The sequence below is a fragment of the Eleutherodactylus coqui genome, chromosome 1, assembly GCF_035609145.1.
Source record: "Eleutherodactylus coqui strain aEleCoq1 chromosome 1, aEleCoq1.hap1, whole genome shotgun sequence".
Taxonomy (NCBI): Eukaryota; Metazoa; Chordata; class Amphibia; order Anura; family Eleutherodactylidae; genus Eleutherodactylus; species Eleutherodactylus coqui.
The window spans coordinates 175667838-175686727 of record NC_089837.1 but is presented as its reverse complement, the minus strand read 5'-3'; the positions used below and the strand labels follow the sequence as shown (position 1 = coordinate 175686727).

At 46.2% G+C, this 18890-nt stretch overlaps 1 protein-coding gene across 1 annotated transcript in view; it reads left to right on the top strand.

Annotated features, from left to right (window-relative positions):
• Nucleotides 1-18890, top strand: part of COL21A1 (collagen type XXI alpha 1 chain) — a 294411-nt gene that overhangs the window by 84846 nt on the left and 190675 nt on the right. The window contains exon 3 of the mRNA XM_066603971.1: nucleotides 13336-13887. Within this exon, the coding sequence (XP_066460068.1) occupies nucleotides 13336-13887 (552 nt within the window). The remainder of the gene's footprint in view (nucleotides 1-13335; nucleotides 13888-18890) is intronic.

Genomic DNA, 18890 nt, shown 5'->3' with positions numbered 1-18890 from the left:
GCAACCTGATTGGTTGTTTGGTGAATTAGTCAACCCAAACAATCGATCAGTTTGCTGGAATTGCTGATTAGGGCAGAAGTGGGGAAGAAAAAGTTTATATGCCGGACGCCTACTCCCCCTGCTCTCTCGGAACCAAGTAGGAGACGTCGGGGGAGGAGAATCCCGTCTGCACACTGACATCACAGTGTGCGCTGGGAACAGCGCATATAGCAGCGCTGAGCGGTGTTGAATGAATACCGGCAGGTGAGTGTCCGATGGTGACGTGTGCCAGCAGGAAGGACTCTGCGTGCCATTGGTACGCCAACACTGTGCTAGAATATTAAGCCCTTAGGGCTCATTCACATGGGCATTTTAACGCGCAAATTTTTGTGCACATAACGTATGTGTTCCAAAATTCGCGTGCTGCACACAGAAAAAATGGATCAGGCAGTGTTTTTCCACACAAAAAGTGCGCTGCCCGCTATTCCCTGCTGCGGCTGTGACAGCTGCAGCAAGGGATTCCTTGGATCTGAAACCCCTGAATACTGTCACATCCAGGGGTTTCACCTTTGGTCAATGGGGCCAGCGGCAGCCCTATTGACATAGAGAGAACATTGCGATCCTTTGTGACAGCTGTGGCAGAGGATTTCTTCATCTCTGCGAGGAGTCCCCTTCTCACTGAACACTGTGACAGCAATGGGCTGCCGGAAAGCCCTGAAGTGATTTTCGGGAAAGGGCTTTAAATATAAGCCCTTCCCTGAAAAACATCCCTAAAATATGTAAAAAATACAAAAATATATATACTCAGCTCTCTGCAGCTGCCGAGGCTTAGGCGCATCTAGCTGGGTCTTCCCTTGAACTGCTATGAAGAGCTTTCAGCACACAGGGATTTAAAATCCCCACCTGCTGAAAGGGCTGCCTGTAGAGACGAGCTTGGGGGGCGGCGAGGGGGAGCAGGGGGAGAGTGAGAGAGATCTCTCTCTCCCCCCCCCCCCGCTACTTCCCGCCGCCCCCCAAGCCTCAGATGAGAATGCAGTTACTCGAGAAGAGCGATGCTCACTTGAGTAACTGCCTTATCCGAGCATGCTCGCTCATCTCTAGCTGCCTCTGATTGGCTGAGCACTCTGACCAATCAGAGGCAACTCCCAGCTGTCATTCAATAGCTGAAAGCTGCCTCTGATTGGTCAGAGTGCTCAGCCAATTGGAGGCAGCCCTTTCAGCAGGTGAGGATTTTAAATCCCCACCTGCTGAAAGCTCTTCATAGCATTTTAGCAAAATCTCTTCAGCATTTTAGCTAGATGCGCCTGAGCCCTGGCAGCTGCAGAGAGGTGAGTATATATTTTTTTTCTGTTTTACACATTTTAGGGATGTTTTTCAGGTTAGGGCTTATATTTAAAGCACTTCCCCGAAAATCACTGCAGGGCTTGCTGGCAGCCCAGTGCTCAGCCAATCACAGGCAGCTCTCGCTGAATGAATGACAGTCGAGAGCTGCCTGTGATTGGCTGAGCACCTCAGCCCATTACAAGCAACTGTTTTAGCTGCTGAAAGAACTGCATTTCAGAACTGGGGACAGCGCAAAGAGGATGCGACTGGGCCCCGGCAGCTGAAGGAAGGTGAGTATGTGTTTTTTTATTATTTTAACATTAATTTGCCTTGTTTTTGAGGGGAGGGCTTATATTTAAAGCCCTGCCCTGAAAAACAATTATGCAGTGCAGGCAGCTGGATCCCCTACTGTAGCTGTCATCTGTAACAGCTGCGGTTGGGAATTCTTCATTCCCCACGGGGATTTAGAATTCCTTTGCCGCATATGTCACGGATATGACAGGTGCAGCAGGGAATTCTTTATTCCCTGCGGAGATAAAGAAAACATCTGCCGCATGTGACAGATGTGTTCTTCATCCATGCAGGGGACACGGCAGCGGCAGACAGGTAAGTATATTTTTAATTTTTTTTTTTTCACATTAAAATGGTTATTTTTCAGGGAAGAGCTTATATTTAAAGCTCTACCCTGAAAAACAATGCAGGGGTGCCGGAAAACCATTGCATTAGGTAGTTGCTATCTTATGAGTTTTTTTTAGGGCAGAAATTGAGTCAACTGTATGTTACTTACCTCTTTCTATGTAAATGTCAATGGACAGATGTACATAACTACTGTAAGTCCTTTCCACAATAGTAAATCTTTAAAATGAGCAGTTAGAAATTATGCATCATGGAGCTGTGGTCTTTATTAGAGATGAGCGAACGTACTTGTCCGAGCTTGATATTCGTGCGAATATTAGGGTGTTCGGGATGCTCGTTACTCGTAACGAGTACCACGCGGTGTTCCGGTTACTTTCAGTTTCCTCTCTGAGACGTTAGCGCGCTTTTCTGGCCAATTGAAAGACAGGGAAGGCATTACAACTTCCCCCTGTGACGTTCAAGCCCTATACCACCCCCCTGCTGTGAGTGGCTGGGGCGATCAGATGTCACCAGAGTATAAAAGTCGGCCCCTCCCGCGGCTCGCCTCAGATGTCTTGTGAGTTAGCTGAGGGAAAGTGCTGTTGGTGCCGGAGCTGCTATAGGGAGAGTGTTAGGAGTTAGTGTAGGCTTCAAGAACCCCAACGGTCCTTCTCAGGGCCACATCTATCCGTGTGCAGTACTGTGGAGGGTGCTGTTAGCAGTGTTGCACACATTTTTTTTTTTCAAAATCGGCAGTCTGCAGAGCATTGCGCCTTGCAGTAATAGTCCAGGGATAGAAGTGGTGGTTAGGCAGGGAGAGTGTTAGTGAGTGTAGGCTTCAAGAACCCCAACGGTCCTTCTTAGGGCCACATCTATTCGTGTGCAGTACTGTGCAGGCTGCTGTTAGCAGTGTTGCATATTTTTTTCTTTTCAAAATCGGCTGTCTGCAGAGCATTGCGCCTTGCAGTAATACTACTGTGAAAAGTAACCGCTGTGCTGCACTTCATATAACTGCATTTCTGTGCAACACATATCTTATCTGATTGAATATAGTCAGTGGGCCCTCCGTTTCCCAAAAAGGGAAACATTCAATTTGTCCTGCAGGCTTGCGCCAATTTATTTGCTGCCTGTGAAAAGTAACCGCTGTGCTGCACTTCATATAACTGCATTTCTGTGCAACACATATCTTATCTGATTGAATATAGTCAGTGGGCCCTCCGTTTCCCAAAAAGGGAAACATTCAATTTGTCCTGCAGGCTTGCGCCAATTTATTTGCTGCCTGTGAAAAGTAACCGCTGTGCTGCACTTCATATAACTGCATTTCTGTGCAACACATATCTTATCTGATTGAATATAGTCAGTGGGCCCTCCGTTTCCCAAAAAGGGAAACATTCAATTTGTCCTGCAGGCTTGCGCCAATTTATTTGCTGCCTGTGAAAAGTAACCGCTGTGCTGCACTTCATATAACTGCATTTCTGTGCAACACATATCTTATCTGATTGAATATAGTCAGTGGGCCCTCCGTTTCCCAAAAAGGGAAACATTCTATTTGTCCTGCAGGCTTGCGCCAATTTATTTGCTGCCTGTGAAAAGTAACCGCTGTGCTACACTTCATATAACTGCATTTCTGTGCAACACATATCTTATCTGATTGAATATAGTCAGTGGGGCCTCCGTTTCCCAAAAAGGGAAACATTCTATTTGTCCTGCAGGCTTGCGCCAATTTATTTGCTGCCTGGGAAAAGTAACCGCTGTACTGCACTTCATATAACTGCATTTCTGTGCAACACATATCTTATCTGATTGAATATAGTCAGTGGGCCCTCCGTTTCCCAAAAAGGGAAACATTCTATTTGTCCTGCAGGCTTGCGCCAATTTATTTGCTGCCTGGGAAAAGTAACCGCTGTGCTGCACTTCATATAACTGCATTTCTGTGCAACTCATATCTTATCTGATTGAATATAGTCAGTGGGCCTTTTCTTTTTAAAAAAAGGGAAACATTCTATGTGCCCTGCCTCTGTCAGTCCTCAGCGTTCTGTGTACGTGTGTGGTGGGTGGAGATAGTAAACAAATCATAAGCAGCCAGCTACGTTTAACAGCAGGCTTGCGCCAATTTATTTCCTGCCTGGGAAATCAAATCACTGGTAATACACCATGCTGAGGGGTAGGGGTAGGCCTATAGGACGTGGACGCGGGGGAGGACGCGGAGGCCCAAGTCAGGGTGTGGGCACAGGCCAAGCCAGTGCGGTGGCCAGGGGTAGAGGCAGGGCCAGACTGAATAATCCACCAACTGTTTCCCAAAGCGCCCCCTCGCGCCATGCCACCCTGCACAGGTCAAGGTGCTCTACGGTGTGGCAGTTTTTCACAGAGACGCCTGACGACTGATGAACAGTGGTGTGCAACCTTTGTCGCGCCAAGATCAGCTGGGGAGGCACCACCAACAGCATGCGCAGGCATATGATGGCCAAGCACCCCACAAGGTGGGACGATGCCCGTTCACCGCCTCCGGTTTGCACCACTGCCTCTCCCCCTGTGCCCCAACCTGCCACTGAGATCCAACCCCCCTCTGAGGACACAGGCACTACCGTCTCCTGGCCTGCACCCACACCCTCACCTCCGCTGTCCTCGGCCCCATCCAGCAATGTCTCTCAGCGTAGCGTCCAGACGTCGCTAGCGCCACAGTTTGAGCGCAAGCGCAAGTACGACGCCACGCACCCGCACGCTCAAGCGTTAAACGTGCACATTGCAAAATTGATCAGCCTAGAGATGCTGCCGTATAGTCTTGTGGAAACGGAGGCTTTCAAAAGCATGATGGCGGCGGCGGCCCCACGCTACTCGGTTCCCAGTCGCCACTACTTTTTCCGATGTGCCGTCCCAGGCCTGCACGACCACGTCTCCCGCAACATTGTACGCGCCCTCACCAACACGGTTACTGCCAAGGTCCACTTAACAACAGACACGTGGACAAGCACAGGCGGGCAGGGCCACTATATCTCCCTGACGGCACATTGGGTGAATTTAGTGGAGGCTGGGACAGAGTCAGAGCCTGGGACCGCTCACGTCCTACCCACCCCCCGAATTGCGTGCCCCAGCTCGGTGGTGGTATCTGCGGGGGTGTATGCTTCCTCCACTAAACCACCCTCCTCCTCCTCCTACGCAACCTCCGTCTCGCAATCAAGATGTGTCAGCAGCAGCAAGTCGCCAGCAGTCGGTGTCACGCGGCGTGGCAGCACAGCGGTGGGCAAGCGTCAGCAGGCCGTGCTGAAACTACTCAGCTTAGGAGAGAAGAGGCACACGGCCCACGAACTGCTGCAGGGTCTGACAGAGCAGACCGACCGCTGGCTTGCGCCGCTGAGCCTCCAACCGGGCATGGTCGTGTGTGACAACGGCCGTAAGCTGGTGGCGGCTCTGCAGCTCGGCAGCCTCACGCACGTGCCATGCCTGGCCCATGTGTTTAATTTGGTGGTTCAGCGCTTTCTGAAAAGCTACCCCCACTTGTCATACCTGCTCGGAAAGGTGCGCCGGATCTGCGCACATTTCCGCAAATCACACACGCACGCTGCCACCCTGCGTACCCTGCAACATCGGTTTAATCTGCCAGTGCACCGACTGCTGTGCGACGTGCCCACACAGTGGAACTCTACGCTCCACATGTTGGCCAGACTCTATGAGCAGCGTAGAGCTATAGTGAAATACCAACTCCAACTTGCGCGGCGCAGTGGGAGTCAGCCTCCTCAATTCTTTACATAAGAGTGGGCCTGGTTGGCAGCCATCTGCCAGGTCCTTGGAAAATTTGAGGAGTCTACCCAGGTGGTGAGCGGTGATGCTGCAATCATTAGCGTCACCATTCCTCTGCTATGCATCTTGAGAAGTTCCCTGCAAAGCATAAAGGCAGACGCTTTGCGCTTGGAAACAGAGCCGGGGGAAGACAGTATGTCGCTGGATAGTCAGAGCACCCTCCTGTCTATATCTCAGCGCGTTCAGGAGGAGGAGGAGGAGCATGAGGAGGATGAGGAGGAGGGGGAAGAGACAGCTTGGCCCACTGCTGACGGTACCCATGCTGCTTGCCTGTCATCCTTTCAGCGTGTATGGCCTGAGGAGGAGGAAGAGGAGGAGGAGGAGGAGGATCCTGAAAGTGATCTTCCTAGTGAAGACAGCCATGTGTTGCGTACAGGTACCCTGGCACACATGGCTGACTTCATGTTAGGATGCCTTTCTCGTGACCCTCGCGTTACACGCATTCTGGCCACTACGGATTACTGGGTGTACACACTGCTCGATCCACGGTATAAGGAGAGCCTTTGCACTCTCATTCCCGAAGAGGAAAGGGGTTCGAGAATGATGCTATACCACAGGGCGCTGGTGGACAAACTGATGGTAAACTTCCCATCCGACAGCGCTAGTGGCAGAAGGCGCAGTTCCAAGGGCCAGGTAGCAGGGGAGGCGCAGAGATCAGGCAGCATGTACAGCGCAGGCAGGGGAACATTCTCCAAGGCCTTTGCCAGCTTTATGGCTCCCCAGCAAGACTGTGTCACCGCTCCCCAGTCAAGGCTGAGTCGGCGGGAGCACTGTAAAAGGATGGTGAGGGAGTACGTAGCCGATCGCACGACCGTCCTCCGTGACGCCTCTGCCACCTACAACTACTGGGTGTCGAAGCTGGACACGTGGCCTGAACTAGCGCTGTATGCCCTGGAGGTGCTTGCTTGTCCTGCGGCTAGCGTCTTGTCAGAGAGTGTGTTTAGTGTGGCTGGGGGAATCATCACAGATAAGCGTACCCACCTGTCAACCGACAGTGCCGACAGGCTTACACTCATCAAGATGAACAAAGCCTGGATTTCCCCAGACTTCTCTTCTCCACCAGCGGACAGCAGTGATAGCTAAGCAATACGTAGGCTGCACCCCCGGATGGAAGCATCGTTCTCTCTCACCATCCAAAACGGGGACATTTCTGCTTCATCAATCTGTGTATAATATTCCTCCTCCTCCTGCTCCTCCTCCTGAAACCTCACGTAATCACGCCGAACGGGCAATTTTTCTTAGGGCCACAAGGCTCACTCATATAATTTTTCTAAACAATTTTTATACGTTTCAATGCTCTTAAAAGCGTTGAAACTTTAACTTGAACCAATTTTTCGTTAAACTGGGCTGCCTCCAGGCCTAGTTACCACTTAAGCCACATTAACCAAAGCGATTAATGGGTTTCACCTGCCCTCTTGGTTGGCCATGGCCAATTTTTTGGATGTACATTAGTACTGTTGATACAGCAATTTTTGTGGGCCCTCGCCTACAGTGTAATCAAATGAATTTTTAGCCCACCTGCATTACAGCTGACGTTACATCTGCTGTGTTGGGCAATGCAATGGGATATATTTATGTACCGCCGGTGGCTTCCTGGCACCCACCCATGCTGTGGGTCCACAGAGAATTATAAATGCATCTGTTTCCACATCTAAAGAACCCCAGTCTGACTGGGGCATGCAGTGTGGGCCGAAGCCCACCTGCATTAAGCACGACATTACTACCTCAGCTGTGTTGGGCAATGCAATGGGATATTTTTATGTACCGCCGGTGGGTTCCAGGGAGCCACCCATGCTGTGGGTCCACAGGGAATTATAAATGCATCTGTTTCCACATCTAAAGAACCCCAGTCAGACTGGGGCATGCAGTGTGGGCCAAAGCCCACCTGCATTAAGCACGACATTACTACCTCAGCTGTGTTGGGCAATGCAATGGGATATTTTTATGTACCGCCGGTGGGTTCCAGGGAGCCACCCATGCTGTCGGTCCACAGGGACTTCACAATAGGGAGTTGTACCTGCCTGTGTCTATGAATTAAAAACCGCGGTCTGACTGGGGCATGCAGACACCTTGACAGAATGAATAGTGTGTGGCACATAGGTTCCCCATTGCTATGCCCACGTGTGCAGCTCCTGATGGCGGTGGCACAGGATTATATTTCTCATTGCTTCTGTACAGCATTGTGGGCTATCGCCCCGCCCCTTTTAAAGAGGGTCGCTGCCTAGCCGTGCCAACCCTCTGCAGTGTGTGCCTGCTTTTCCTCTGGCAGACGCACTTATAAATAGACATGAGTGTGGCGTGGCATGAGGGCAGCTGAAGGCTGGGCAGGGACAGTTTGGTGTGCGCTGTGGACACTGGGTCGTGGGGGGGGGGGGGTTGGTCAGCATGTAACCCAGGAGAAGTGGCAGCGGAGTGTCATGCAGGCAGTGATTGTGCTTTGTTGGAGGTAGTGTGGTGCTTAGCTAAGGTATGCATTGCTAATGAGGGCTTTTCAGAAGTAAAGGTTGTTGGGGGGGGGGGGGCCACTCTTGCCGGTATTGTGGCTTAATAGTGGGACCTGTGAACTTGAGATGCAGCCCAACATGTAGCCCCTCGCCTGCCCTATCCGTTGCTGTGTCGTTCCCATCACTTTCTTGAATTGCCCAGATTTTCACACATGAAAACCTTAGCGAGCATCGGCGAAATACAAAAATGCTCGGGTCGCCCATTGACTTCAATGGGGTTCGTTACTCGAAACGAACCCTCGAGCATCACGAAAATTTCGTCCCGAGTAACGAGCACCCGAGCATTTTGGTGCTCGCTCATCTCTAGTCTTTATACATCTTAGATTACCCATTTTCATCTCTGGGGCCGCATTGATACCATGACTTTGATCAAAGGCTTAATTTTTAGCATTTTTTTTCAAATTTTCCTTAGTTTTGAAATTGGTTTACAGTGATAGAGGCAACTGAGGGTTCCTGTGCAAAAACAAAGTGAAGCCCCTCCTTCCACCAGCATACCTACAACTTACTCTATGGTCTCTTATTTAAAATAAATAATCATTTTAAAATATATATATTTTTGTTCTTATATCTCTGGAAAACAGCCAAATAGCCTTAATATTCTCTGGTGAAAAATGTATAATCCCTAAAGGTTTATGACAGTGAATAAAATAATGATACCATCCGTGTTTGTGTGCGGTAGCGTAGTGACGGACTTAACTTCCTGTTAGGGAGCTAACTTCCTGTACTGCAAATACTCCTTTTGCTACTTCTTCCCTAACTGTAAACTGTTCAGACATACAAATACTGCATCATCAGCTATCAGCCAATCACAAAGCAGCTTCAAAAATCATAAAGGCTCTATGATTGTCTGTCTGGGTTCATGCATCTATAACAGAACCATCGAGAGAGTGAGCTGGGAAGGGAATGAGTGTAGCCTAATACTTACAGGGGCATAGCTAAAGGCTCATGGGCCCGGGTGCAAAAGTTTATCTTGGGCCCCCACTAACTTCTCTTAACCCCTTAATGCAGAGGAATAACTTGAAGCTCTTGGGCCCCAATGCAAAACCTGTAACAGGGCCCCCAACTATAATGCTTTATTCATAGTACTGGGCTCCCTATATGGAGAAGAGAGGCCTTATGGGCCCTCTAAGGCTCCTGGGCCCGGGTGCAACTGCATCCCCTGTATCCCTATAGTTATGCCAGTGCTTGTGAACCTCCTGTTCCTCCTTTGGACCACTGTGAAGCTGAATATGTTGAACAAGTTATATGTCTGCTCCTGGTCTTATAGCCCCTGGCCTCAGAAATACGTTTTTAAAAATTGAGCGTGTACTCAAGTAAGACAATTGCTAGCTAAAACATTGGCATAAGACTTCAGATTTCATACTAGTCATAAACATGTAATGTCTACACATAAAAGGCAAACCATTCTTCTTTAGAAAGTATTTAAAAAGCATTGGTCCAGACTTCATATCACTTTTGTCTGATCTTTCTTGGAAAAAAATATTTTTAGTTATTTACCTTGACAAATAATGCTGGTTTTACTTCTTGGGAGCTCAAGACTTTCATTGATAACAACTAAAAGCTGTAACCATTGCTGTACAATGGTAATAGACCAGTAGTGAAGATGGTTAAGACAGTTAAAGATACACTAAGAAGTATTACTTATTTTAACTTAGCATATTACCCAAACTTCATTCAGAATTTAGAGAACAACCATCCTGTGCATGGCAATAATTATGGAAATGGCCCAAAACTGTACTTTGTGGTAACAAATGAGGTTTGGAAATTATTTTTACATTTCCATTCTTCACGTTACAAGCCCAATGATCACTGGTCCTATAAGGTTTGTAAGGTTTTTTATCACCAAGTTAATTGCTGAGGAATATTCATAACATTGTTGGAATATCATAACTCAACAAGACATAAAATAATAGCACTCAAATCTTTCCCATGTATATAGTTGATATAACTTGCAAAGGTTTGGTTTTGTGTGTAGTTCCTCAATAGCTTCAGAGCTACAGGTCAGCAATAGTTATTTTTTTGCTTAATCTACATGTGTAAAATTTAAAATAACGAAAAATAGGGCAGGAGCCGAGCAAATAATCCAGTATGACACCTAAAATAGCATTCACAGATGTTAGCAAAATGTGAAAAGAGATGATATGCTTCAGTTTCCCTTGTGAATTGGACACCTTCTTGTTTTTGTGGGTGTGCGCTGACTTTATTTAGGGCAATTCTTTTGTCTGGTGAAATGCATTGGCAGTCGCCTCTATTCTTTCAATGTACCTTACTTTCCATTTCAATTTTGCACTGCAGTTTTAGGAATTTAGATTATTAAATAATTCTTGATGGCAGCAAAACTCATTTTTATGAAAGTCTACAAAAAGACAAGTGAGATGTGATCATTCCATTTTAACAGATAATAACAGGTATGTAGCTGAAACTGTATCCCCGTAAGGAATGAAGTGGAAAAATAATCAATTAAGACTTACATAGGCTTAAAGTTGTAGGTTCACAAATACAAAAATAACCCAAAATAAAGAGCTGGTAAAATAAAAAGTAAAAACAGATTGTAAGACGCTGTACCTTCAATAGGGATTTGCCTCTATAGTATTTTCTATAAGTCCTGTTAAAAAGATTTGTATGGAATAATAAAAAATAACAGTGTTGTGGGTAGTATGAATCTTACCCTATGGTAGTAGTATGGCACTGTACTATGAAACACCCATTATAAAACTACTGGGCCATCTACTTCTACTTGTAGTTTTGTAGTCCAAAATATGCCCTCTATTACGTCAGCCTGGTTGTGTAGCATGGACAAGCTCACTGCTACTAATGTTATAATTTGTTCCCCTAATTTTAGCCTCATGTCCACGGACGGCCGGATTCCACATGCGGGAACCCGCAGCGGAATCCGACCCTGCCCGCAGCCAAGGACAGTACTTACATGTCCGGGTCTACACTGTGGATGTAAATCTCCTGCTTTCCCGTGGAATTGTGGATGGGCCACGGATTGGAACGGCTTCCATTGACTTCAATGGAAGCTGTCCATGTGGGAACCATAGCAAATAATAATAGCCTACTAAGATCCATTCAGCAATGAGACTTAAATACCAGAGGCAAGACAAAAGTTGGGTCAAAATGAATGCCAAAGGACACTCAGAAAGACTGCATTAAAAAGTAAGCTAATGTTGAAATAGCTTTAAAACAGTACAACTAGTAGACTACAAGAGCTATATTAAAATGGGTTTGCCAAGAAGTGACTGAGCCTATATTACACAATGAAGTGTGCCCAAACAGTGTATTATAAGAGCACAACAGAGAGGATAGTTTTCTAGATGACCACATAGGTGTAGTGCAGCTGCAGCCTTTAGTTGTTTGCCTTAAAGCTGTTTCATCAGATTAGAAAAACATGGCTGCTTTTTTACAAGAGTAATGCCAATCATGTCCATGGGAATTGTCTAGTATAGACAGTAGATCAACCCTGTTTAAAAAATGAGTCTCAGCTGCAATACTGCACACAACCCATGGTCAACAATGGCACTGCTTCTGAAATAAAGCAGCCTTGGTTTTCTAATCTGATACAACCTGTTTAAGATACTGATAATGGCTAAGAGAGTGAGGGTATGGGGAAAGTGATTACAATAGAAGCATATGATGATTCATTTGGTTGTGCCAAGATTAAAAGTTCCTTATTCACTAATTTATAATTTACTAAATATGCAATTAAACAAACTAAAATCTATCATACTAAAAAAAGAGATTGAAATAAAGTAAGGCTCTATTTATTGGTCAGTTGCTAGATCTGCCATATCCCTCCCTGGCTAGCTATAAAGTAATTCAAATGATTAGAACCTTAGCCATTTGACCCATGAAGACACTGCTCACCCTGTGAAACATGTCAGGGGTAAGGGTGGCTGGGGTAGAATGTTTAATTTTAATTTGAGACAGATAGAATGACTGAGGCTGGGATCTAGACTGTAACAGTCCCAGTTATTTGAATTACTGTATACCTAACTAGAAAGGCAGGAATATGGAAAATCTAGCAATTGACCAATGAAGAGAGCTTCACTTTATTTTAATCTTTGTCTTTAGTAATATAGGTTTCAGTCTGTTCAACAACGCTTATTTAGTGAATTTATAAAGATATAAAAACATTTTGGATTGTGGAAAGTGAATGTTTTCGACAATAGCAATTGGAATTTAATAGTTCTGTTTATCGGACCACAAACCTACAGTGTAGCAGTTTCAGGCACTAGAGTGGAGCCTCAGGTGTAGTAGCTGCAGGTCTGAAAAATAGTCAGGAAAAAGCTAGGAGTCAGCAATGGGAGGTCTTGGTTTGCAGTACAGATGGATGAGAAGGTTAGCGTAGTCAGAAGGGTAGCCAGGGGTCAGCAACCGGAGGTCTCATGTTGCAGTACAGATGGACAAGGGAAGCCAGAAGTTGAGCGATTTTCCGCTCGCGTACATTGGGCTGCGCTTTCCGTAGTTACCCTATGAAAACGTGTCATGCATGCTCCACGTGCGATTTATTGCTGTGGATCACGCTGTGACAAATTGCTCGTGGACACTCGGCCTGAGGGCTCAGTCACACGCGTAAAAATGTTCATACTCCATTCGTACTGTGTTCGTCAAAGAAAAAAATCGCACCTACAAAAGATACAACATATGGATGGCAATGGAATGGTCACGGGTTATTTTTACGCGCGTGACTGGGCCCTTATGTTGAACTCTGTTGAAATGGTATGCAGTAAGTTTTGTTTGTGCAAGAAACTTGGAGCTCTATGTCTCCTTAATTAAAATGTTTTAGAGGTTTATGGATTTACAAGAATGCAGCCAAATGTATGGCCTCTATTAATGTGAATGGATTATATTAGAGTATTACATGGTGAGGAGTATATTAGAGTGATCCATGGTAAAAAAATTGTACATTTGCTTTCTGAGATATATTTTAAAAGGACAATAATGGATGCACTTGAATGTATAGCTATCTACGGTGTGTATCCATGCATGAGACCACATATGACAAGTTTTCATCTAGTTATAAATTGTTTTCTCAAGTAAAGCACAGCTTTGAAGATTATATTATACCATTTATATGTACTTTAATATTGCCATATTTGCTCTTTTTCACCAGGTTGCAGAACTGCTCCAAATGACTTGGTTTTCATACTAGATGGCTCATGGAGTGTGGGTCCTGAAAATTTTGAAATACTTAAAAAATGGGTTGTTAACATTACAAGCAATTTTGATATTGGACCGAAGTTTACTCAAGTTGGAGTAGTGCAGTATAGTGACTATCCTGTTCTCGAAATCCCTCTTGGCCGCCATGAGTCAATTGAAGATCTAATCATAAGGATGCAAGCTATCGAATATCTAGGAGGAAACACTCGGACTGGAAATGCAATTCAATTTGCAGTTGATAATCTGTTTGCTAGGTCTTTGCGACCGCTAACCAAGATCGCCATAGTTTTAACTGATGGCAAATCTCAAGATGATGTCAAATACATAGCCGAAGAAGCAAGAAGGAATAAAATTACTCTTTTTGCCATTGGTGTAGGCTCAGAAATTGAAGAAAGTGAACTTAAAGCAATAGCTAATAAACCATCATCAACATATGTGTTTTATGTTGAGGACTACATTGCAATATCCAGAATACGGGAAATTATGAAGCAAAAGCTCTGTGAAGGTAATTTGTTTCTAATTCATCTTTGAACAACTGCCTATTTACAGTGAATGAAAGAAGAGATCTCCAGTGCACCCCAACTCTGTTTACTGAATGACTATCGCTGCTGTGTGAAAGCACAGGAGCTATAGTCATTGGGACAGCTGTCATGTGCTTATGCCCCCGACAGTTGTACTAACTATTGCTGTGTAGAGCTGGTGTCTGACTATTATATGGTGACAGTATTATTTTGAGGTGTCCTAGAGCTAAACCTCTGGACTAGATATTGTGCCTGTGAGATGATAGATAGATAGATAGATATCAGATAGATAGATAGATAGATCATAGACAGACAGGCATAATGTGTATTTCATTTTTACTGGTAGAAGAGGGGGGGTGATGGATGAGTTTTGGAGCTCAGGCCCCTAATCTTTTCAGACTTTAGCACCATCCCTTCTTGGTAGTATTACATTGGTGGACCTCCTAAGAGACCCAGTGAGGCTGCAGGAAGCTCCAAGCAGACCACGGCCAGCAGTCATCGAGTGCGGTAAAGGGAGGTCTGGGCCCCGAGCTGAACTTTTGCACCAGGGCCCTTGAGCTGTTAGCTACATCCCTGGATTTTTTAATAATTTGATTAAAATTAATTTTGAGTACATTTCTTGTTAGAACTAGATATACTGTTGTATAATAATAATACAATTGTACTATCATCTCACTATCAGTCTCTAGCTGGCAATGTTAAGTGTGTATTTGCATATATATGTAGGTGCCTACCCTTCAACGCATTCAGCAGATTCAGTCTTTCTTCCACTTTTTTGTCACTATAAGTGGTAATTGCATTCAAAAAGTCTTCACTTGGTGATTACTCCTCCTTATCTCCTCTTCAGAAAGACCCGTTCACAGCTTAAGTTTAGAGATGAGCGAGCATTGGTCTTGTCGAGTAACTGAGAGATCTCTCTCTCCCCCCTGCTCCCCCCCGCCGCCCTCCGCTGCCCCATCCCTGCCCCCCCCCCCCCCGCCTGCATGGTGCTCGGTTGAGTAATCAGCTACTTGACAACACCAATGCACGATCGAGCTTCAGCCTGAAATGAGCGTGCTTGCTCATCTCTACTTACGTTCCAGAAACCAAAGAGAATAGATCTTTTGAATGTTAGTGGAAAGTATCCTGAATTAAAAATCGTTTCTTTTATATTTTTCACTTTTATCAGTTTAGAGCCCTGAAAAACATTATTATTCATTGCGATCAAAAGTGGGTTTAACTCCTTGTAACCATACTGTATGTGATAGTCTTCATGCTATTCAATATCAGGTGGTCCACTGTTCTTTGCAGTTCAGTCTCACTCACATCTGTCCTTGAGGTGCTGGTGACAATACTGGTTGGCTGGAGTGGTATAAAACATGCCCCCACTGCACTCTGGAGCAGAGCCAATTTGTCCCCTAGAGCAATGAATCATACCCTGCTATATGTTAGTCTTATGGATGAACCTGGGTTTGGTGGATGCTGAGAGCAATTTACAGTACCTACACAAATGCAAAGTGCTTACTTAGAATTTGGGGGAGAGGATAATGATAGGGGGCTGTTTTTCAGAGTATGAGCTGGGACTCTTATTTCCAGTGACAGGTAATGTTAAAGGGGTTGTCCAACTTAATTTGTTTATTTTTAAAATCCATGTTCCCAAAGTACAAACATAATATCCCATATTCACCTCTCCCAGGTCCCAGTAGCTCCAGTGCTGCAGCCATTACTCTTCTCTTTAACACTGTGTCTACAGGCTGCAGTCAGCCTGTATACAAGATTTTACAGGCTACTGCAGTCAATAACACACATCTGTGTTTGAGCGGTGACTTGTGATTGGTTGCAGCAGCCTGTTACACCCTATTCGCAGGCTGCCTCCACAGTCTGCAGACCCATTTGACATGGAGCATAGAGTTGGAGTGCTGGGTATGCAGAGAGCCAGGAGAGGTGACTATATGATATTTTATTATGTTTGGGCATGGAGAACACAGATTAAAATAAAATAACTCAAGCAACCCCTTTAATATTACAGCATTCAAAGATATTTTAGGCAATTGCATGCTTTCAACTGTGTGGCAACAGCTTGGTGAAAGCCCTTTTCTGTTTCAACCTGACTGTGTCCCTGTGCTCCTTTTAGATAAGTTTAGTTTAGAGGACCTGGAGTGCACTGCATAGAGGTTTGTCCTTCTCAATCTTATTGATAATTTGTGATTGATCATTTTATAGTCGATAAATGGGACCCAATGCCATATTGACACTGATGGTTTTAGAATTGGATGACCAACAAGATCATATAGGGCTGCTGGTCAGATGTTCACATACTTTCGACCATGTAGTGTTCGTGAATGCAATTTAAGTGTTCCTTAAATAACATAAAAAGAATGCCTTAAGGTTGTTTTATTCTTTATATAATGATGAATACAAAATTAAATTTTAATTTTAAACTGTTTAATTCATAAATAAACCAGTCAGAAGTGTTCAAAGCTGAAAAGTTGCTTACCATCTACATCCCTTTCCACGTGCTAGATGGCTTACATAGTGGGAATAATATTGAATCTACACTAGAGATGAGCGAACACCAAAATGCTCGGGTGTTCGTTATTCGAAACGAACTTCCCGCGATTTTCGAGGGTTCGTTTCGAATAACGAACCCCATTGAAGTCAATGGGCGACCAGAGCATTTTTGTATTTCGCCGATGCTCGCTAAGGTTTTCATGTGTGAAAATCTGGGCAATTCAACAAAGTGATGGGAACGACACAGCAACGGATAGGGCAGGCGAGGGGCTACGTGTTGGGCTGCATCTCAAGTTCACAGGTCCCACTATTAAGCCACAATAGCGGCAAGAGTGGGGCCCCCCCTCCCAAAAACTTTTACTTCTGAAAAGCCCTCATTAGCATGGCATACCTTTGCTAAGCACCACACTAGCTACAACAAAGCACAATCACTGCCTGGATGACACTCCGCTGCCACTTCTCCTGGGTTACATGCTGACCAACCGCCCCCCCTCCCCCCCACAGCGCACACCAAAGTGTCCCTGCGCAGCCTTCAGCTGCCCTAATGCCACACCACCCTCATGTCTATTTAGAAGTGCGTCTGCCATGAGGAGGAACCGCAGGCACACACTGCAGAGGGTTGGCACGGCTAGGCAGCGACCCTCTTTAAAAGGGGCGGGGCGATAGCCCACAATGCTGTACAGAAGCAATGAGAAATATAATCCTGTGCCACCGCCATCAGGAGCTGCACACGTGGGCATAGCAATGGGGAACCTATGTGCCACACACTATTCATTCTGTCAAGGTGTCTGCATGCCCCAGTCAGACTGGTAATATGCACCTTAACAGTAACCGCGTTGGTGGTAATGTGGTGGTGACTGCGGACCTAGTAGCGCGGTTGTATTTTGTTGGTTTTCGGAATGTGGCCAGGATTAAGTTGGCCATGGCGGGGGATGTTTTTGAGGCACTACGTGTCCTCTCCACGTGTCCGTGGTTATATGCACCTTATCAGTAACCGCGTTGGTGGTAATGTGGTGGTGACTGCGGACCTAGTAGCGCGGTTTTATTTTGTTGGTTTTCGGAATGTGGCCAGGATTAAGTGGGCCGTGGCGGGGGGATGGTGGGGGGGCTCTCTTGTAGTGTCGGTAAAGGTGAAATTCTTGGACTGCCACCAGACGAACCAATGCAAAGGCATTTGCCAAGAATGTTTTCCCTGTTGGAGGAGGAGGGGGATGTTTTTGAGGCACTACGTGTCCTCTCCACGTGTCCGTGGTTATATGCACCTTATCAGTAACCGCGTTGGTGGTAATGTGGTGGTGACTGCGGACCTAGTAGCGCGGTTTTATTTTGTTGGTTTTCGGAATGTGGCCAGGATTAAGTGGGCCGTGGCGGGGGGATGGTGGGGGGGCTCTCTTGTAGTGTCGGTAAAGGTGAAATTCTTGGACTGCCACCAGACGAACCAATGCAAAGGCATTTGCCAAGAATGTTTTCCCTGTTGGAGGAGGAGGGGGATGTTTTTGAGGCACTACGTGTCCTCTCCACGTGTCCGTGGTTATATGCCCCTTATCAGTAACCGCGTTGGTGGTAATGTGGTGGTGACTGCGGACCTAGTAGCGCGGTTTTATTTTGTTGGTTTTCGGAATGTGGCCAGGATTAAGTGGGCCGTGGCGGGGGGATGGTGGGGGGGCTCTCTTGTAGTGTCGGTAAAGGTGAAATTCTTGGACTGCCACCAGACGAACCAATGCAAAGGCATTTGCCAAGAATGTTTTCCCTGTTGGAGGAGGAGGGGGATGTTTTTGAGGCACTACGTGTCCTCTCCACGTGTCCGTGGTTATATGCACCTTATCAGTAACCGCGTTGGTGGTAATGTGGTGGTGACTGCGGACCTAGTAGCGCGGTTTTATTTTGTTGGTTTTCGGAATGTGGCCAGGATTAAGTGGGCCGTGGCGGGGGGATGGTGGGGGGGGCTCTCTTGTAGTGTCGGTAAAGGTGAAATTCTTGGACTGCCACCAGACGAACCAATGCAAAGGCATTTGCCAAGAATGTTTTCCCTGTTGGAGGAGGAGGGGGATGTTTTTGAGGCACTACGTGTCCTCTCCACGTGTCCGTGGTTATATGCACCTTATCAGTAACCGCGTTGGTGGTAATGTGGTGGTGACTGCGGACCTAGTAGCGCGGTTTTATTTTGTTGGTTTTCGGAATGTGGCCAGGATTAAGTGGGCCGTGGCGGGGGGATGGTGGGGGGGCTCTCTTGTAGTGTCGGTAAAGGTGAAATTCTTGGACTGCCACCAGACGAACCAATGCAAAGGCATTTGCCAAGAATGTTTTCCCTGTTGGAGGAGGAGGGGGATGTTTTTGAGGCACTACGTGTCCTCTCCACGTGTCCGTGGTTATATGCACCTTATCAGTAACCGCGTTGGTGGTAATGTGGTGGTGACTGCGGACCTAGTAGCGCGGTTTTATTTTGTTGGTTTTCGGAATGTGGCCAGGATTAAGTGGGCCGTGGCGGGGGGATGGT